This window comes from Peromyscus maniculatus, chromosome 21 (assembly GCF_049852395.1).
Source record: "Peromyscus maniculatus bairdii isolate BWxNUB_F1_BW_parent chromosome 21, HU_Pman_BW_mat_3.1, whole genome shotgun sequence".
Taxonomy (NCBI): domain Eukaryota; kingdom Metazoa; phylum Chordata; class Mammalia; order Rodentia; family Cricetidae; genus Peromyscus; species Peromyscus maniculatus.
The window spans coordinates 1,927,183-1,947,642 of NC_134872.1; the positions used below are offsets into that span (position 1 = coordinate 1,927,183).

Consider the following 20,460-nt stretch of genomic DNA (forward strand, 5'->3'; position numbering starts at 1 on the left):
TGAGCTTCGACGGCAAAGCGGAAACTCTGAGGGCCAGGCCGCCTGTTCAGTGGGTGGAGCAGGAGGGGCCGGAGTACTGTGGGAGCGCCAGACGCGGATATTCAAGGAGCACACACAGAATTTCCGAACGTGACTTCGGAACCTGCTCCACCTCTACCACCAGAGTCAGGACAGTGAGTGTCTCCCCAATCGGAGGTCACGACCCCTCACGATCCCACGGACGACCCGAATCTCCCCTGACCTCAGTGTTCCAGAGTCCACAGGAGGCCGTGGGATGCGCAGTGAGAGTCTGAGTTTTGCTTTAGGTGTGGGTGCTGTTCCTGCGGGTGGGCCGGGCTGAGTCCCAGGCGGGGCACACTATCCAGGGCATGCATGGCTGCCCAAGAATTATAAGAGCCAGAGAACATGGGTCCGATTAAAGTCCCAGGTCATATCATGGCTCTTACAGCATTTTCTTTAGTAAAGACGCCAGGGTGGTGCCCAGCACTGGTTGTCCATATGCACAGTTTCACTTTGTCTCTCAACCCTGATCAGGTTCTTCTCTGTGGACACAAATGATGCACTCACGATTCTCATTCCTATTGGACTTGTTTCTACAGAAGCCAATCAGCGACAAGGAGGCTGAAAGTTCCACAGTCAACAGGAACAAGGTCCACAAGCCCCACGAGTGAGGACCATGTCTTCTGCTTCTTGGCTCACGCTGCTGACCACAGTTCTGATCCAGACCCAGGCTAGTGAGTGAGGGGTGGGGAGCGAAAGGGACTCTGCGGGAAGGAGCAGGGCGCCGGGTGGGGGCGGTACCTCCTCAGCGCACCTTAGCTGCCCAGGCCGGTGTCTCCCCTGCCTTCACCGGGAACCCTGGGTTCCGGGTCTGACCGTGCATCACCTCCAGGCTCGCACTCGCTGCGGTATTTCCACACCATCGTGTCCCGGCCCGGCCTCGGGGAGCCCCGGTACATCATCGTCGGCTACGTGGACGACACGCAGTTCGTGCACTTCGACAGCTACGCGGAGACTCCGAGGGTAGAACCGCGGGCGCCGTGGGTGGAGCAGGAGGGGCCGGAGTATTGGGAGGAGGAGACACGAAAAGCCAGGAACACAGGGAAGAACTTCAAATTAAACCTTCAGACCCTGCTCCACTACTACAACCAGAGTGAAAATGGTGAGTGACCACTGACCAATCACAGACTCCACCTTTCTGTGATCGGAGGGGGGGGGGGTGGCCCTGGGACGCGCCTGGGTCATCCAGGCCTGCTGGGTGGAAGTTTCATTCAAACACCTGCCAAGATCCTCAAACAGGAAACACCCGAAGAGTTTGGTTTCGGTTTCCATTGTAAAGTTTTGTTGTTGTTGTTGTTGTTGTTGTTGTTGTTGTTGTTGTTGTTGTTTTGAAAAGGTCAATTATGGACTAAGAGCCAGGGTGGGGGTTTGGGGGTGGCCGTTAGGTGGCGCTGACCACCGTGTCCCCCACAGACCCTCACACTCTGCAGTGGATGTACGGCTGCGACCTGGGGCCAGATGGCCGCCTGCTCCGCGGGTACTGTCAGGAGGCCTACGATGGCCGGGATTACATCGCCCTGAACGACGACCTGCGCTCCTGGACCACAAAGGACTTGGCCTCACAGATCTCTAAGCGCAATTTAGAGGACGTGGGCGAGGCCGACCACCAGAGGGCGTACCTGCTGGGCCCTTGCATAGAGTGGCTGAAGAAATACTTGGAGTTGGGGAAAGCCACCCTGCTGCACCCAGGTACCTAGTGATCCCTCCCTGCTTTTCCTAGGTAGTGTGGAGGAAAGGCTTGGGGCACTTTCTAGGAAGAACGCTGTCCAGCAGGCACTGGGCTGAGGAATAAGGAGAGGGAGACTCCAGGCTGCTTTTCCCATAGGGAGACTAATTCTTTTACAGAAGGTCAGCCTTGACTATGGAACCTGGAACCACGGGGGATTTTCTCTCAGGCCTCCTTCTGTGCCCCACACTCAGTGTCTCTGGAGTCTGACTCCAGCTTTTCTGAGTCTCCCGGCCCTCACTCAGCTCAGGACCAGAAGCCCTTCCCCTCCATCAGTCTGCAGAGCCCTGAGGCCTCCTACCCCATACTGCCACACTCACATCCTAGAGCACCCCAAAGAACAGATACCCCAGTGCCTGTGTGTACTCTAGCTGGGGCCTATTAATATACGGACACCCTAATCCCACCCCAGTTCTCCTGTCCATTCCCAGAATGGTCACATGAACACTGCTGAGTTCCCAGAAGAAAGCAAGATGCCTCATCTTCCCAAATCTTTCCCTCAGAGCCCCCAAAGACACATGTGACCCATCACCCCATCCAAAATGGAAAAGTCTCCCTGAGGTGCTGGGCCCTGGGCTTCTACCCTGCTGAGATCTCCTTAACCTGGCAGTTGGATGGGGAAGACTTGATCCAGGAAATGGAGTTTGTAGAGACCAGATCTTCTGGAGATGGAAACTTCCAGAAGTGGGCAGCTGTGGTGGTGCCTTCTGGGGAGGAGCAGAGATACACATGTCATGTGGTCCATGAGGGGCTGACTGAGCCCCTGACTCTGAGATGGGGTAAGGAGGGTGTGGGTGCAGAACTGGGGTCCTAGTAAGCCCTAGCTCTTCTGGGGACCCTGAACAGGGTCAGCACTGAGAGCTGGGTGGTCCTCATTTCCCCTCCCTTTCCCAGAGCCTACTTTGTACCAGAAATTCAGCAGGAATGCCTTAATCAGGATTTTAATCAACATCGTCATCGTCGTCATCGTCGTCGTCATCGTTGTAGTCGTCGTCGTCCATCGTCGTCGTCGTCGTCGTCGTCGTCGTCGTCAGTGTCTCTATCTTCTTCATCTTCATCATGCATATGAAGAAGGATAAAGGTAGAGAAGAGATGCGCTCTGAGTTTTCCTGTCTCACTGAGGGTGTCAGGCCATAGGTAGTGGTGTGCCCTGCTTAGGTAATGGGATGTATTTCCCACATCCCTGTCTGCTTAGTCTGGGACGTTTTTTGTTGAACCTTTAAAAGCAGAGGAGACTGATGGGAAGTTTTTGCTTGGGGATGGTTCTGGTGACTGAGACCTCATGCCCAGCTGTCACAGGCAGAGGTCTCACTGAGAACAAAACTCCAGGAAGGTATTACATCACCTCAGTTCTGGAAATCTCCCTTGGGCTCAGGACTAAGGGGCTGCCTCTAGGCCAGTGATTCTCACTCCACCTGTGGGTAACAACCCCTTTGGAGGATGCACATCAGATATCCTGCATATCAGATTTACATTATGATTCATAACAGTAGCAAAATTACAGTTACTAGTAGCAAGAAAATAATTTTCTGGTTGAGGGTCACCACCACATGAGGAACTGTGTTAAAGGGTCCCAGCATTAGGAAGGCTGAGAACCACTGGACTAGGCCCTCATAACTGCCTGCTCCCATGCCACCCATACATGGTTTTCTTTTCTCAGGTGGGAGAGAAAGGAGCACCACTCAGGAAGCAAGTAAGTGTGGTGAGGAGTGGTCTCTGTGACCCTCGGGGCCATGAGAGCTCACCAGGCCCCTAGTTCTAAGTCCCACCTTCCGCCTCAAGCCTCTGAAGCCTGACCAGGTCCTGCTTTCTTCTTTCCTAGGCAGGGACAGTCGCCAAGACTCTCGCGAGACTGCTGTGGATGATGAGGTGAGTGAGACACGGGGTAAGACAGAGGACACAGGACGGGGCTGCAGAGTCTGTGGACCTGGACATTGGAGTCACCACTTTATCATGACCAACCTGAGTGTGCTCTGAATCTTGTAGGAGACGACGCCTCGGTTTTGGAGGACTGAGCACTATGAGGATCATGCAGGCCACACCAGACATTGTAGACCAATCGATTTGTCATTCTAAAAAGGTATCTGCCTGTCCTCCAACCACTCTGCTGGTGTTGTCTCCCTGTGGCTCTCAGAGACCTTTGCTTAGTCTCCTCCCTCAGGGATCCACACTTCTCCACCTTCTACTTTTTGGAAGCTCCTGGAACAGCTTCTGCAGAATGGAATCTTTATTTATTTTAATTTTATTTATTTGTTTGTTTGTTTGTTTTTGTTTTTTGGACAGGGTTTCTCTGTGAAACAATCCTGGCTGTCCTAGAACTCACTCTATAGACAAGGCTGGCCTCCAACTCAGGAATATCCACCTGCCTCTGCCTCCCAAGGGCTGGGATTAAAGGCGTGCGCAGCAGCCGCCACCGCCGCCGCCGCCGCCGCTGCTGCTGCTGCTGCCGCGGCTGCAGCCGCCGCTGCCGCCACCACCTGGCTCAGAATGGAATCTTTTGTTTTGATTCCCATCAGACATCTTCATGGTCAACTTGACTGAACTTAGAATCGCCTAGGAGCCACCCCCTGGGTGTGTCTGTGAGGGTGTTTCTAGCCAGGTTTAACTGAGGAGGAAAGAGACGCTTTAACTGTAAGGTGGCCCAGTCATCAGCTGGAGTCTCAGGAGAAAGGCAGCAGCGCACTGGAGTCCCCCTTCCTGTTTCCTGACCAGGACATGAGCAGGCCATCTCTCGCTGCTGTGAACAGAGGCGGGCCCCACTCTCTGTCTTGAAGACCTGACACCTATCTCTTCCCTAAGTGGCTTCCCATCAGGTATTTTGTCACATCATGACAGGGCACAGGGTTGGACACAGAACTCGATCCCCTCACCCACAGCTCCCTGAGTAGCACCCCCTAATCCTTTACTCAGGCCAAATTGGGATCTAAGGCTTTGGTGCAGAAAACAATTGTGGACTAGTAGTGTTGTGCCCAGATCGTGACCCCCAGAGAGACCACCAAAGACGAGCATGCCGGAATGCAAAAGCAAGGTTTAATTCTGGATATCCAAAAGCAATACAAGCCTAGGCAGGGACTTCGTCCAATACATCCAACGCAGTGGAGGCTGGAGGAAGCGCCCACCTGTCTGCAAGCTCAGTTTTTAAAGGGAAAAGTCACAAGGTTACATCATTTAGGGGTGCTAGTAGGGGTACAATTCTGATTGGCTCGCTTCTAGGGACTTCTAGAAATTACTTCTAAGGGAGTGGTTGCCTGCCACCATTTCTCATTGGCTGCCCTCAGGTGGAGGCATTTCTGTGATCAGTTACCCTGGAAACCAGGGAGAGGACATTCCATAGTCTGGCAGGCATTATCTCGTGACTATCTTGTGGCTCTGTACTTTTACACTTCCCGGTTTCTGGAATCTGAACTGACTGGTCTCAGTAACTTCTGGCCTGTTCCAGTAACTTATGGCCTGTAGCTAAAAGGAGCAGTCTTAGGCCTTTAGTTTTGGGGTGAGAGCATTTTGGTCTTATTTTGGTTCCACAGTAGAGCTGGGGTTTAATAAACATCTTTTCTATCTTCTTATATTAAGGTGGCATAAATCTATTTACTTGTTGTGTGTGTATGTGTGAGAGCCATAGGTCATGTGTGGAAGCCACAGGACAACAGGCTGGAGTCTGTTCTCTTCGTCCACCATGAAGGTCCAGGGAAGGCACACCGGGAGGCAAGCGCCTTTACCCACTGAGCATCTGGCTGGCCCCACACTCTGCAGTATTTTTTGAAGGTCTAATCACTATGTGTTACTTCTAAAGACCCATTTTTAACAGACATATCTAAGTAGAAGCTTTCAGTGGAGACAGCCTGCATCTCCTGTGGATCTGCTCCCGGCATTTTTTCTTAGGCTTCCTTCACTCACTTGGCCAAAAGTTTAAGCTCTTCTGCAGGCTTGTCCTCACTTTCCTCAGTGCACTGTTTCTCCAGAACATCACCGTCTGTGTCAGGACGCATGGAGTAACAGGATGCTGAGTCTTGGGTGTGCTGGTCCTGGACTTCTCACCTTCTTCATTTACATTCTGACGAGACATTGACCAACATCATCAGCTTCTTTAGAAAGATTGAAAAGCTTTCAGATTCTGCTAGCTCTTTTGAGCCCCACCCACTGAAACATCGTAGTATCTATTAGTCCAGGAACCTCCTTGTCTCCTTTGCCTTCAATAACCAAGTTGAGAACACCCAGACTGGCATCCACAATGCATCTATGAACAGACTTGCCCTTCCTCTGTCCAGTGTTCCTTGGTCTGTAACAAGAAGGTCCCTACACATTCCAGACTCCTTGCTTCATGGGAAAACCTAGTCTGTCCTCCCTCACCGATTGGGGCCATGTAGCCCTTCCACAATCCCCAGAGCATCATCTCCTGTGGCCATTCCCTTCTCATGGAAAGTACAAAGCTTGCATTCATCGTCCACTTCCATGAATGTCTGACAGGTGGCTGGGAAGGAGGTATTGAGCTCCATCCTGACACAGCCAACCCCCCAGGAAGTGCCATGAAAAAGAACCAATAAAAGTATTTTAATGTAGACTTTAAACAGGAGGATTAAGAGAGGAACCAAGAAAAAGAGAAAGATAAATGTTAAGAAAGACAAGCCGGCCAGTGGTGATGCATGCCTTTAATCCCAGCACTCGGGAGGCAGAGGCAGGAGGATCTCTGAGTTCAAGTCCAAGCTGGTCTGCAGAGTTCCAGGATAGCCAGGACTACACAGAGAAACCATGTCTCAAAAACAAAAAACAAACAAACAAACAAAAAAAAGAGAGAGAGAGAGGAAGGAAGGAAGGGACAGATATACCAAGAGCATGTGTGTGGGCTTGTTGGACTGTGCTACCTTCACAAATAGCCATATAAACTTTTTTTTTTTTTTTTGGTTTTTCGAGACAGGATTTCTCTGTGTAGCTTTGTGCCTTTCCTGGAACTCACTTGGTAGCCCAGGCTGGCCTCAAATTCACAGAGATCTGCCTGGCTCTGCCTCCCGAGTGCTGGGATTAAAGGTGTGTGCCACCACCGCCCGGCCACCATATAAACTATTGGAATGAGGTTTGAAGCTATTAGCCTCAAGAGTGTTGCCTAGGAGCCTAAGTGAGATCAGCAGATGGCTTTACAGGGTCACCTAACAGGATTACAATTGTTAAGGTGACTTTAGACCACAGGGATGCAGGAAGGAAGGACATCTCCTCTGTAAACATGTTAACAACTTGAGACTCCCAGAGACCATCTTGGGAGAGGACTGGGGTTCTATTCAAGGTTGCACAATTCCTTGACTTAAGCCTGGATCATTATTACTTTAATCCTGCCTTTCCAGGGGACCCAGCTTCAATCCCCAGCATACACATGTTGGCTCACTGCCTTCTGAAACTCCAGTTCCAGGGTATCTGATGCCTTTTGCTGGCCTCTTTGTGAACTATCAACTTTTCTCAACCTGTGCAGATCTCATTTTGGAGCTCTGGGCCTCTTCTCAATGCAGCAATCACTCACAGTGAGGCCAGCAACACCACCACCTGATGGAGAGCCTCAGAGTCACTGGGATCTTGCTCTTTGTGGCAGCACCACCTGCATCCAGTGCCTAAACTGCCACCTCCTGGACCGGATGGAGGAGCTGCCAAGGCAGGTGCACCAGCCCCCACCCCACAACCCCACCTGCCACTGTGGCTTCAACTTGCCCCACATTTTGCTAGCCAGCACCTCACAGCCAGAGAGGATCAGGACCACCTTGAACTGCCTGGTGCAGGAAGGAGTTCAACACAGCCAGGATCACAATCCAGGGCAGCTGAGGGTCGCCATTCCCTGGTTTGCATGAGACCCAAACCAGAGGACACTTCTTCCAACACCTTGGATTCAGTTTACTGTGGACCTGGGAGACCTCAGGCTGCTCCTCCAGTAAGAACCTCTGCTGAGTTCACTCTCACTAGATTTCCAGGTCTGGGTCCCTGCAATTTCAGCAAGTGAAAGAGCGATGTCCCTGAGACTCCATGGCAGGTCTGCAGGCACCTTTAGCTCCTACACAGCTTCAGGAGAGCCACCAAGCCAGCAACAGGCCATGAACAGCCCACCTTGTGCAGTGCAGTCTGCAGGGTGCTGAGTCTCACCAGTGCATCCAGCTGCAGGAGCTGGCTGTGGACACCCGGGAGCCCAGCAGACTCTGATGCCTGTAGCTGTCCCAGAGGAGGACAAGGACTCAGAAGCTCAGGTCACAGATGACAGCAGGGAGGACTTCACCCCTCTTCATCCTGGCTGCCCTTGGTGCCTTTGCTCACCCAGCTCCCAGCTCTCAACCACCCCAGTTGCCCAGGTGAGCCCACGGCTGCTCTGCATGTTGTGGCCCATGTGGCTGCCCTGAGCTGGCTATGGGCCTTGGAGTAAAGCTTGAACACCAGGGAATCCAGAGAGAGGTTCCTGTGTGAGAGGTGGCCTGATGGTGTGACCACAGTGACTTCATGCTCAGCAGCTCTGCAGACTGTAAAGGTAAGTGCTGAAGAGGGAGGAAGGTGGCTGGCCAGTCCCCACCTGTGAAGACAGTGCAGGGAAGAAGCAGACAGTTCCTCAGGAGTCAGTCCCCTCAGCCCTGACCAGGACATGGATTTTCTTTGTTCTGCAAGTGAACCAACACTGCTGTTTCCTGCAGCACCTGGCAATCCAACACTGCCTGAGTGAGATGCTGAACTCCCCTGGGGTTCTTTGCATTCTTTCCCTAGTATTCAAAGCCATAGTCTGGGGCTTCTGAGGTCTTGAGTTTGCATAGTAATCTGTGCAGTGAGCAAGCCACCAGAAATTAGAGCGTCAAATCCAGGTGTGGACTTGGATTCTGAGGAGGAATCCCAGGTTGGCCTCAGACATCTGTGTTGATGGGGACTCTAGAGATGCCTTGAAAGTGACAGAGTTTTCTGGGTGTATTCCAGGCAGCAACCAAATCCATCCTGGGAAAATGAGAATAAAAACGAGCAGCAATGGAACCATCATGTGACCTTTGCTGGGTATTCAGAGGAAAGAAACAGCCATGCTCACAGAGTCATAGACCACAGGGAGCAATGAGGCTAGAAAGGAAAGCCAGCAATGCCATGCTGACAGCAAGGATGTGTGTGTGTGTGTGTGTGTGTCTGTGTGTGTGTGTCTGTGTCTGTGTGTCTGTGTCTGTGTGTCTGTGTCTGTGTGTCTGTGTCTGTGTGTCTGTGTGTGTTAGTGTGCGCGCGCATGCTAAGGCTTGGGACCATGCATGAGCTTATATAAGTATAAGAAGATTAAGAGGAGTATAGATGGTAGATGGAGAGATGGCTCAGAGGGTAAGAACACTGGCTGCTCTTCCAGAGGGCTAGAGTTCAATTCCCAGCAACCATGTGGTGGCTTACTGCCATCTGTAATGAGATCTGATGCCCTCTTCTGGCCTGTAGGCATATATGTAGACAGAACACTGTATACATAACAAATAAATATTTAAAAAAAAAAAAGAGGAGTATAGATGAACAACTCTTAATATCTCAAAAATGGCCGGGCAGTGGCGCACACCTTTCATCCCAGAACTTGGGAGGCAGAGGCAGGATGATCCTTGTGAGTTTGAGGCCAGCCTGGGCTACAGAATGAGTTCCAGGAAAGGAGCAAATCTACACAGAGAAACTCTGCGGGGGTGGGGGGGGGGACACCTCAAAAATGAAAGCAGGAAGTTGGTTGTTCCAGGGAAGTTAGAGATCAGGACTTATTAGCACAGTGGTGGAAACATCTTCCCACATCTCAGAAGACAAGGCATTACATCCACACAGGAAGAATACTCCTAAGGAATCAGGGACAGTGCAAGAAGTCACACTGAGAAGTGAGGAAGTTGTAGTATGAAGGAAATATCAACAGGCAGGAATCTGGCACTGAGGTGCCAGGACTGTTATTCCCTAGTGCAGATGGAACCCTTGAGGAGCCCGTTAGGACCTCCCCCCATTGTGACTGGAGACCCTTGAGGAGCCTGTTAGGACCTCCCCCCATTGTGACTGGAGACCCTTGAGGAGCCCATTAGGACCTCCCCCCATTGTGACTGGAGACTCTTGAGGAGCCCATTAGGACCTCCCCCCATTGTGACTGGAGACCCTTGAGGAGCCCATTAGGACCTCACCCCATTGTGACTGGAGACCCTTGAGGAGCCCATTAGGACCTCCCCCCATTGTGACTGCAGAGAGGACTATGAAGAGCTTGGTGAGAGGAGGTGCAGTCTTCTCCAGGAGAGGGAGGGGCAGGACAAGGAGGTATTCTGGTTGATTGAATGGACACTTTTATTAGTGTTTTTTCAGACTTGACAAGGGCACTTGCCTGAGGCACTGTGTGTGACCTTGGGATTGGAGTGTCTGAGGGAGGTTCTTTTGTCCCACAGGAGTGTGGCTGGCATGATGAATATGCCCACAGAATGGACTTCCTGTAGCCTTAATACAAATTGGGGTTTGGTCCACAAACCCTACCTTTGGCAAGACTGCACTCTCCACCGGCAAGCGAGAGGAGGTGAGAAAGGACATTTGTGTACGTGCAGCCATGAGAATGGTGGAAGGCACAGATCCACCCTGACAGGGGTTCCACAGAAAATGGACCTTTTATGCCAAATGGAGGAGGCAGCAGCAAACAGGATCCAGGCCAGTTTAGTCTCCATAGAGAGTTCCAGGTCAGCTAAGGCCACATAGTGAGACCTTATCTCAAAAATAAATGAGTAACTACATAACAAAAAATAAAAACAACAATAAAAAAAACTGTGTCTGGAGGAAATTGTTAACTGGGTCCATAAGATTCGGGGCCTGGATTCAGGGAGACAATGTTATACACAGGGCTCATGCTGAGGAAAGAGGCAGGATAAAGTTCCATGTTCCTAAAAGTGGCTTTCAGAGTCTAGAGAGAGCTGAAGGGGTTAGGCTGGGAAGTGTAGACTTTTGGTTTCACTTCTTACTCTCTCAATGGCTCTCAAGTTCGTCCCCACAACAACCTCACCTCACACTCTCATTGGGAGCGGGTTGGTAGAGAACGTGAGAAAAGTCTCAGTGAGGACAAGTTACAAAGTCCGGGACCATACACGACTGTGCTTTGTCCTCTGCGAACCCTGAAGACCAGGACGCCTGTGCTCTGTGCACCACCTGCTGGTGGTGACTGCCGCCCTAGGCTCCGCCAAGACCGAGGCAGGTGAGTGCGGGGTCCAGTGGGAAACCACTCTCTTCCGGGAGAGCAGGATCGGCACCGGGGAAGCCGCGTCCCCGCGTCGCCCAGCCAGACCCTCCCGCCCTTCTCCACCGCGTCCCGAGCCCCGCGCCCTGCTCCCCTCCCGGCCCGCGCACCCGCCCCGGGTCCCGGGAGGAGGGTCGGGGTCTCACCGATCGCCGCCCCTAGGCTCGCACTCACTGCAGTATTTCTCCACCATCGTGTCCCGGCCTGGCCTCATGGAGCCCGAGTACACGGAAGTCAGCTACGTAGACGACACGCAGTTCATCCGTTGCAACAACAGCGAAACGGAAACTCTGAGAGCCAAGCCGCGGGATCCGTGGGTAGAGCAGGAGGGGCCGGAGTACTGGGAGCGCCAGACGCGGATATTCAAGGAGCACACACAGAATTTCCGAACGTGACTTCGGAACCTGCTCCACCTCTACCACCAGAGTCAGGACGGTGAGTGTCTCCAGGGTCGGAGGTGACGGCCCCTCAGGATCCCACGGACGGGCCCGAATCTCCCCTGACCTCAGTGTTTGAGAGTCCGCAGGAGGCCGCGGGATCTGCTGTCAGAGTCTGAATTTTTTGTCGTTTTTTTGTTATTGTTTTGTTTTGTTTTCTTTGGTTTGGTTTGGTTTGGTTTGGTTTGGTTTGGTTTTTCGAGACAGGGTTTCTCTGTGTAGCTTTGGAGCCTGTCCTGGAACTCGCTTTTTAGCCCAGGCTGGCCTCGAACTCACAGAGATCCGAGAGTCTGAGTTTTGCTTTAGGTTTGGGGGCTGTTCCTGCGGGTGGGCCGGGCTGAGTCCCTGGCGGGGCACACTATCCAGGGCATGCATGGCTGCCCAAGAATTATAAGAGCCAGAGAACATGGGTCCGATTAAAGTCCCAGGTCATATCATGGCTCTTACAGCATTTTCTTTAGTAAAGACGCCCAGCACTGGTTGTCCATATGCAGTTTCACTTTGTCTCTCAACCCTGATCAGGTTCTTCTCTGTGGACACAAATGATGCACCCACGATTCTCATTCCTATTGGACACCTTGTTTCTACAGAAGCCAATCAGCGACAAGGAGGCTGAAAGTTCCACAGTCAACAGGAACAAAGACCTCAGAAATGAGGACCAGGTCTTCTTCCTGGCTCACGCTGCTGACCACAGTTCTGATCCAGACCCAGGCTAGTGAGTGAGGGGTGGGGAGCGAAAGGGACTCTGCGGGAAGGAGCAGGGCGCCGGGTGGGGGCGGTACCTCGTCAGCGCACCTTAGCTGCCCAGGCTGGTGTCTCCCCTGCCTTCACCGGGAACCCTGGGCCGGGAGTAGGTTCCGGGGTCTCACCGCACGCTCCCCCAGGCTGGCACTCGCTGCGGTATTTCCACACCATCGTGTCCCGGCCCGGCCTCGGGGAGCCCCGGTACATCATCGTCGGCTACGTGGACGACACGCAGTTCCTGCGCTTCGACAGCGACGCGGAGACTCCGAGGGTAGAACCGCGGGCGCCGTGGGTGGAGCAGGAGGGGCCGGAGTATTGGGAGGAGGAGACACGAAAAGCCAGGAACACAGGGAAGAACTTCAGATTGAACCTTCAGACCCTGCTCCAGTACTACAACCAGAGTGAAAATGGTGAGTGACCGCGGCCCGATCACAGACTCCACCTTTCTGTGATCGGGGCCCCTGGGACGGGCCTTGGTCATCCAGGCCTGCTGGGTACTAGTTTCATCCAAACACCTGCCCAGACCCTCAAACAGGAAACACCCGCAGAGTTTGTCTTAGGTTTAGGTTGCACTTTTGTTTCTGAAAGGTCGGGTTATGGACTGAGAGACAGTGTGTGTGCGTGGGGGGGGGGGGGGGGCGAGGTAGGGGTGTTTGTGGGGGAAGTGGCCGCAAGGTGGCGCTGACCACCGTGTCCCCCACAGACCCTCACACTCTGCAGTGGATGTACGGCTGCGACCTGGGGCCGGACGGCCGCCTGCTCCGCGGGTACTGTCAGGAGGCCTACGATGGCCGGGATTACATCGCCCTGAACGACGACCTGCGCTCCTGGACCACAAACGACTTGGCCTCACAGATCTCTAAGAGCAATTTAGAGAACATGGGCGAGGCCGACCACCAGAGGGCGTACCTGCAGAGCACTTGCATAGAGTGGCTGAAGAAATACTTGGAGTTGGGGAAAGCCACCCTGCTGCGCTCAGGTACCTAGTGATCCCTCCCTGCTTTCCCCCAGGTAGTGTGGAGGAAAGGCTTGGGGCACTTTCTAGGAAGAACGCTGTCCAGCAGGCACTGGGCTGAGGAATAAGGAGAGGGAGACTCCAGGCTGCTTTTCCCATAGGGAGACTAATTCTTTTACAGAAGGTCAGCCTTGACTATGGCCCTGGACACACGGGGGGGTTTTCTCTCAGGCCTCCTTCTGTGCCCTGCACTCAGTGTCTCTGGAGTCTGACTCCAGCTGTTCTGAGTCTCGTGGCCCTCACTCAGCTCAGGACCAGAAGCCCTTCCCCTCCATCAGTCTGCAGAGCCCTGAGGCCTCCTACCCCATACTGCCACACTCACATCCTAGACCACCCCAAAGAACAGATACCTCAGTGCCTGTGTGTACTCTAGCTGGGGTCTATTAATATATGGACACCCTAATCCCACCCCAGTTCTCCTGTCCATTCCAAGAATTGTCACATGAATACTGCTGAGTCCACAGAAGAAAGCAAGATACCTCATCTTCCCAAATCTTTCCCTCAGAGCCACCAAAGACACATGTGACCCATCACCCCATAAAGAATGGAGATGTCACCCTGAGGTGCTGGGCCCTGGACTTCTACCCTGCTGAGATCTCCATAACCTGGCAGAGGGATGGGGAGGATCTGATTCAGGACATGGAGCTGGTGGAGACCAGACCTTCTGGGGATGGAACCTTCCAGAAGTGGGCAGCTGTGGTGGTGCCTTCTGGGGAGGAGCAGAGATACACATGCCATGTGGTCCATGAGGGGCTGACACAACCCCTCACCCTGAGATGGAGTAAGGAGGGTGTGGGTGCAGAGCTGGGTTCAGGGGAAGCTGGAGCCTTCTGCAGACCCTGAGCAGGGTCAGGGCTGACAGCTGAGGTCATGACCCTCACCTTCCCTTCCAGAGCCTCCTCCTCCTCTGTCCGCTGTCCTCATCATGGTACTCATTGCTGTTCAAGTTGTCTTTGTAGCTCTGGCGGCTGTTGTGTGGTGGAGGAGGAGAAACACAGGTAGGAAAGGGCAGGTCTGGTTCTCTCTCAGCCCCTTTTAGAAGTGTGCTCTGCCTCACTAATGGGAAACATCCACACCCCTCATTGCTCCTGTCTCTGACCTGGGTCTGCTGTCAGTTCTGGAAACTTCCTAGGGTCGGTGTCTTCCCTGGTCTCTCACAGCTTTTCTTCTCACAGGTGGAAAAGGAAGGAACTATACTCCAGCTTCAGGTAAGTGTGGGGAGCGGGATTGTCCCTGAGGCCCTTGGGGTGAAGCTGGAGCTGGTGGGGAGTCCAGCCAGCCCATAATTCCTCCTCCAGCCACATCCTCTCAGTCTTCTGAGTGTGCCTTGTTATTTCTTCTTCAGCAGTCGGTTACAGTTCCCAGAGATCCGACTTGTCTCTGGAGACTTGAAAAAGTGACAGCCTGGGGGGATTGGGGCTGAGGCAAAGGGGACAGGGCTGGGTCCCAGGGCTTCTCAGATTTAGACATTTTAATGAATCATGGTGGGACTCTGAGATGGCTTTATACTGACTATTCATGAATCTTGTTCTGTAGCTTCAGATAACTTCCTTGTGGGACTGAGTAAGAAGTTCTGAATCAGGAAGCACCAAACGTCTGAAGGTGTTTCTTCTCCTTCGAGGACAATGAAGATCTTGGGAGTCCACCCCTGCTTACCAGGATGCTGACCTTTCAGGAACCAACCTTCCAGTTCCCAACAGAACACCTCCATCCTGCCTCCTCCCTGCTGCCTGCATTGCAGCTCCTGACTCCCCACTGAAAATAAAAATCTGAGTCCTCGCTGGGCCTTTCCTGCTGTGTCTGTCTGTGCCAAATGGAAACTCAGTTTCCAGCAATGTAGTGCAGCAGTGTCCTGCAGTGACAGTGACATTGCACAGATGATCGTGTGCTGAGTTGTGACACTTTCATTATTGCAGGGAGACCACACTGTGAGCCACCGTTCTTCTCATGATAATGGTTTTCTTTAAAAGGGGGGAGGGTCTGAAGAGTGTCATGAACAGTCACAGCACTCGGTTCAACTCTGTTGTGTATTTATCGTTAGCCATCTAGTGTCTCTACTGCCCACACAGGCCATTAAAAGGACCGGGGTGCCAGGTGGCTGGAGAGATGGCTCAGTGGAGGAGTCTGCTGCTCTTCCAGGGGACCTGAGTTCAACTCCAGCACCTGCCTAAGTGGTTCACAACTACCATAACCACAGCTCCACGGGACCTGGTACTCTCTTCTGGGCTGTGTAGACACTTGCACTCACAGGTGTACACACACACATAATGTAGACCAGGCTGGCCTTGAACTCACAGAGATCCACCTGTCTCTACCTCCCGAGTGCTGGGATTAAAGGCGTGCACCACCACCACCTCCCGGCGTGACTGCACACTTTAACAGACAAAAATACACAGCAGCCTTGGAGACCCCGGCCCCCTTGGCCAGAGCCTGAGTGAGCACTGCGTTCTCCTCCGAAGTGCATATGCTCATCTCCCAACACAGAGCTTCGTTCTGGTCTGTGAGCTTTCAGTCCTGATCCCTGGTGTCAGGGCCCCAGCATTCAGAACAGAACAGCACTGCCCTGGCCACCCAAGATATTTTTACAAGGCCTTTGGTTTCTGGTATATAAAACAGCTATATAAATCAAATATTTACTGGTAATAAAACATTAATATATTTTTAAAACCAAGTACTTGGTATACATACATAATTTTACCACTTCCTAAAGATTAAAACAAATTTGTATATGGATATGCTTATTTTAAAGAATTTAAACTTAGGGGTTGAGGATTTAGCTCAGGTGTAGAGTGCTTGCTTAGCAAGCACAGAGCCCTGGGTTCGATCCTTAGCTTCCAAAAAAAAAAAAAAAGAATTTAAACTTAGTCAGGTGCAGTGGTGCATGCCTGTAATCCTGGTAATTGGGAAGTGGAGACACAAGGATCAGGAGTTCAAGGTCATCCTTACCTACATAGCAAGTCCAAGGTCACCCTGGGCTACTGAGCTATATACAGGGTGAGGGATAGGGTGGGGTGATTTAAGTCTGCCAAGTATTTGATCCTGAAGAGCATCTTCAATGTTTTTTATATTTTTTCATAGTTTGATTTTATAGTTATCTATACTGAAAATGCTACTTCATATAAATACATGGTACAAAATGACAAAGGTATGTTTAAGTCCATTTCGGAAACTGTCCTAATCTCAAACAAAAGTTCATTTAACAATTTGTGCTTATTTTTTGAAATGGGGGGGGACTCATGTAGCCCAGGCTGGCCTTGAACTTGCTCTGTAGCAACCCGTTTCATGCAGTACTGCCTGAGAAATTTGGGGCTTCATGTGTTCTAGGAAAATGCTCCACTAACTGACTAGATTCTAAACTGGAGCAGGGTTTTGTTTTGTTTTTTAATTTTGTTTTTTTTTTTTTTTTAATGAGACTCAAGTCAGCAACTCAAATACCAAGTTTTAAAAAGATTTTTATTTCTGTTGTTTGAGTGCCTGTAAACTACCTGTGTATTTGGTGCTGTCGGGGGCCAGAAGTAACTGGAGTTACAGACAGTTGTGAGCCTGCATGAGGTGGTGGGAACTGAACCCAGGTCCTCTACAGGAGCAGTCCATGCTCTTGACTGCTAAACCATCTCTCCAGCCTTTCAAATATCAACTTTTAAAATCAAACATTCTAACATAATGCAATACACTTAAATGTGAGAAACATATCAAGTCTTTATTTTTGGTAATTAAACCACGTCTCCATAAGAGCACAAAACTTCATGTACAATTACACACTGCCATTCCTACCATGCAGTAGCCTCAAACCTGAGCTGAGGAATTTCAAGCATTGTTCCCTGGTATGCAGAGTGGCACGATCCAAGGGCAACATCCAGAGTGCACAGTGTGTTCAGAAAGAAGGCTGCCGTTAAGTCATGTGACAAAGCCAGAGTGTGCATGGCCAGAAACATCTTAAATGCACCACTTTGGAATCTGAATTAAGCTTTGGTCTTTGTGCATTCTAAGATCTTTCACTATTGTTCATGACCCACCACACTGGTCACACAATGCAGAGTCAAGACCCAGGATTTAAGAGGTCTTACATGACTGATGTCCCTCATGCTCCTGTATGTCACACTAGCAATGTGTCTTAGTTCCCTTTCTGTTGCTGTGACAAAACACTTTATCCAAAAAAGAGTGCAGGGACTGGAAGGTTTATTGGGCTTCAGTTCCAGGGGACAGACAGTCCGTCACTAAGGGAGTCACAGTGGCAGCAGCTGAGACAACTGCCCACATCACTTCCACAGTCGAGGCAGAGAGAAACGAACGCATCCATATGGTGCCTGCTTGCTATTCTACATGTTACAACAAAGGAACTCACCTTACAGCCAGAGAAGCTGGCAGGGACCACGGAAGATGTTGCTTTCCGTAGCTGAAAGTTTTCTCTGGTCCTGCTGCGCCCCAAGGTCCCGCAGCCTCTTACAAAATAATCTCTCAGAGGCTTAATATTATTTATAAACTGTATGGCCTCTGGAAGGCCTCTTGCTAGCTAGCTCTTGTATCTTAAATTAACCCATTTCTATTAATTTATGTTTTGCCACGTTCCCTGGCTTTACCGATCTGCTGGCATGTTACTACTTGGACGGCAGGCTGTGTCTCTCCAGACTCTGCCTTTTTCTTTCCTGTCTCTCTTGGATTTTCCTACCGCTTCTAAGCTGCCTTGCCATAGGTCAAAGCAGCTTATTTATTAACCAATGGGAACAACATATATTCACAGCGTACAGAAAGACATCCCCCAGCAGCTTACTATGCCCAGCTAGCCTTCTTATACAGCCTGGGACTTCCCTCCTAGGGAATGGTGCTTTCCACAATGGGCTGAGCCCTCCTACATCAATTAACAATCAAGAAAATCCCCAGACATTCCACAGGTCAATGTAGGTAATTCCTCAGTTGAGATTCTCTTGCCCAGTAATTCTGGGTTGTGACAAGTTGGCACTTAACGTTAACCAGGACATGGTGAGAGGGATGTATGGGGGTAATATAACCTCCTCCACAGCACTCCAGCTCACACCACACACTCCCACATCCTGCAGACACACTACCAGGGTTTCCCATGAACTGCATACAAGTTTCCCCATGACCTTTTTCCCCCTTGGTTTTTCAAGACAGAATTTCTCTGTGTAGCCCTGGCTGTCCTGGAACTCACTCTGTTGGTCTGGTCTCAAACTCTGATATCTGCCCACCTCTGCCTCCCGAGTGCTGGAAACAAAGGTGTGTGCCACCACCGCCCAGCTTCCCATAATCTTAATAGATCAGAAGTGGATACTTTGGGGTTGCCAAATTTTCCCTATCTGCATGCTGGATTATAGATATTTCTCTTCTTTCAATTAAGAGTTCAACTTCTCAATCATCTTCTCCTCTTCCTGTCCCTAGCTCCCCACTGCATGTATCTCTCTTTCCCAAGGGGTCCATGATTTTTGGATCCCAGGATAAACTCTTTAGCCCTGAATGGACTTGAACTCTTGTCTTTTCACACTACCAGCTATAGACTATGCCAGCTAGCATCTTTATCTTCCTCTTTTTAATTCTTATGCCTCATCTGATGATCAAGCAGATAATGTTGGCCATAAGTCCCCTTCTAGCCAGAGTTCCTCCTTCAGGCAACGGTTTGTCCTCAGCCGCATATCTGACTCCCCATCGTAGGTACGTGCTACCACGGCTACACCTCACTGCAGGCCTCCCCAAACAGCGACATTCAGGGACCACAAGTTCCCCAGTCCAGCAGGAACTCGGAGTGTTGATCTAGCTTTGTCAACTAAACACAACCTAGAATTACATGGGAAGAGTCTCAGGGAGGGACTGTCAGTGGGAGACTGTTGTAATTAACTGATCTGGGAAGACCCAGGCTACTGTGGGGCACACTATTCCCTAGGCAGGGAGTCCTGAACTCCATGGGTGGAGAAATTCAGCTGAGCAAGCAAGCACATCTGTGTGCATTCATTTCTCGCAGCTTCTGACTGTGTGACATGGCTGTTCTGAGTTCCCGCTGACTTGACTTCCTGATGGACTGTACCCTGGAATTATAAGCTGAATAAAATCCTTCCTCCCACAGGCTGCTTCCTGTTGGAATATTTAATAAAAACAGAAACTAAACTATGACAGGGTGTTCCCATCACACACAGCACACCACATTCATCGTCGGGTACCAAATGTCATATGGATTTCTTGGGAGATGAAAAAGTTGTCTATCTCCAAATCTGGACAATACCAACCACTCAAAGAATGACTCAGCCATGAGAAATGAATTTAACTCAAGGCAGTGTACAGATTATTGGACATTACCTTAGGCAGCTGCCCCGAGTCCCACCACCCTGGTTAACTGTTTTCTTTTACATGCACTTAGGGAGCCTTAGGTATCTGTCTATGGCAGCAAGCCAGGAGGGGTGGTGGCTAATGGATTCTAGCAGGGCAGTTTTCTATAGTTGTCTCCCTTGTCCCCAAGAGAAAAGTGCCAACAGACTCAGTATCAATTATCCCCTCAATTTTGTTAAAGTTCTGCTACCTGCTACGTTCCAGCTGCAAGCTGGGGTCTCTGCTCAGTCACCGTGGCAGCTCCTGTCCCAAGATGGTGATGGTCAGGCTAAGCTCAGAGGACCAGCTCTACTAAGTCCGCCTCTTAAAAACATCTTTCAAGTGTATGTGCATGGGTATTTTGTCTGCATGTATGTCTGTGAACCCTGTGTACCTGGTGCCCTCAGAGACCAGAAGGGGTCATTATATCCTTTGTAACTGGAGTTACAGAAGGTTGTGAGACTCCACGAAGGTGGTAGGAATCGAACTCAGATCCTCTGGTAGTGCTCTTAATCACTGAGTCATCTCTCCAGCCCCTTCTCACCCACCTCTTAATATCATTGCACAATAACCATTTTATTTCCTCCTTTTTCTTCTAATGTGACCAGAGACAGCCTTGGCTTTCGGGACTCACTTGGGGAACTAGTGTATAAATGTCTGGGGAGCCTGCCAGTCTCATTGGTCACCCCCAAGCAGCACCAAACGGCAAAGGAAGAGCAGTGGTGATTTCTCTAGAAACCTGGATGCAAAGTTGAAGTACAAGCTGAATCCAGGTAGAAGAAAACAAATTCGTGGCTCCGTGGTCATCTCACCGAGGCATTGTGGTCATCTCACCGAGACATTGTGCCTTCCTCCTCCTGCTGTCCTGTCTCAGCGGACCTGTGTGCAAACATGACAGAAACACGTCAGGCCTTGCCTGTCCCCTCCCCCCCAAAAAAAATCAACACCAGGA

The 20,460-nt window shown here is 50.9% G+C and overlaps 2 protein-coding genes and 1 long non-coding RNA gene across 7 annotated transcripts in view; 2 read left to right on the forward strand and 1 right to left on the reverse strand.

Moving 5' to 3' along the window:
* The window catches only part of LOC143266708 (H-2 class I histocompatibility antigen, Q10 alpha chain-like), a 74,257-nt gene extending 59,285 nt beyond the window's left edge, over window positions 1-14,972 (forward strand). Inside the window, exons 1-11 of one of the 2 annotated variants that reach the window (XM_042266641.2) lie at window positions 9,963-10,039; window positions 10,165-10,289; window positions 10,745-10,955; window positions 11,160-11,432; window positions 12,025-12,149; window positions 12,319-12,588; window positions 12,882-13,157; window positions 13,699-13,974; window positions 14,087-14,191; window positions 14,369-14,401; window positions 14,730-14,972. In XM_042266641.2, coding sequence (XP_042122575.2) covers window positions 9,978-10,039; window positions 10,165-10,289; window positions 10,745-10,955; window positions 11,160-11,432; window positions 12,025-12,149; window positions 12,319-12,588; window positions 12,882-13,157; window positions 13,699-13,974; window positions 14,087-14,191; window positions 14,369-14,401; window positions 14,730-14,770 — 1,797 coding nt within the window. In that variant the 5' untranslated portion in view covers window positions 9,963-9,977 and the 3' untranslated portion in view covers window positions 14,771-14,972. Of the gene's footprint in view, window positions 10,040-10,164; window positions 10,290-10,744; window positions 10,956-11,159; window positions 11,433-12,024; window positions 12,150-12,318; window positions 12,589-12,881; window positions 13,158-13,698; window positions 13,975-14,086; window positions 14,192-14,368; window positions 14,402-14,729 lie in introns of those variants that run through there. The other variant, XM_042266643.2, reaches the window with a different exon arrangement.
* Window positions 25-7,379, forward strand: LOC143266783 (H-2 class I histocompatibility antigen, Q10 alpha chain-like). 2 transcript variants are annotated; one of them, XM_076558117.1, is made up of 10 exons: window positions 25-173; window positions 600-734; window positions 893-1,162; window positions 1,474-1,749; window positions 2,290-2,565; window positions 2,681-2,867; window positions 3,447-3,479; window positions 3,609-3,655; window positions 3,773-3,866; window positions 7,245-7,379. In XM_076558117.1, the coding sequence occupies exons 2-6, from the start codon at window positions 677-679 to the stop codon at window positions 2,863-2,865; spliced, it is 1,065 nt and encodes a 354-aa protein (XP_076414232.1). In that variant the 5' UTR covers window positions 25-173; window positions 600-676; the 3' UTR covers window positions 2,866-2,867; window positions 3,447-3,479; window positions 3,609-3,655; window positions 3,773-3,866; window positions 7,245-7,379. The 2 variants fall into 2 exon arrangements, with proteins under 2 accessions (XP_076414232.1, XP_076414231.1); XM_076558116.1 differs by lacking the exon at window positions 7,245-7,379 and adding an exon at window positions 4,070-6,555.
* Window positions 2,700-20,460, reverse strand: part of LOC102921933 (uncharacterized) — a 52,401-nt gene continuing 34,640 nt past the window's right edge. The window contains exons 3-5 of one of the 3 annotated variants that reach the window (XR_013046829.1): window positions 11,144-20,387; window positions 5,681-8,731; window positions 2,700-2,838 (exon numbers count right to left, since the gene is read on the reverse strand). This is a non-coding gene — a long non-coding RNA (uncharacterized LOC102921933). Of the gene's footprint in view, window positions 2,839-4,794; window positions 8,732-11,143; window positions 20,388-20,460 lie in introns of those variants that run through there. The other 2 variants (XR_013046830.1, XR_013046828.1) reach the window with 2 other exon arrangements.

Bases quoted from the DNA above. Each gene is read 5' to 3' on its own strand.
- LOC143266783 (XM_076558117.1), top strand. From the start codon at position 677: ATGTCTTCTGCTTCTTGGCTCACGCTGCTGACCACAGTTCTGATCCAG. The intron at 1,750-2,289 runs GTACCTAGTGAT...TCTTTCCCTCAG, and splicing joins AGCCACCCTGCTGCACCCAG to AGCCCCCAAAGACACATGTG. The intron at 2,566-2,680 runs GTAAGGAGGGTG...TCCCTTTCCCAG, and splicing joins GCCCCTGACTCTGAGATGGG to AGCCTACTTTGTACCAGAAA.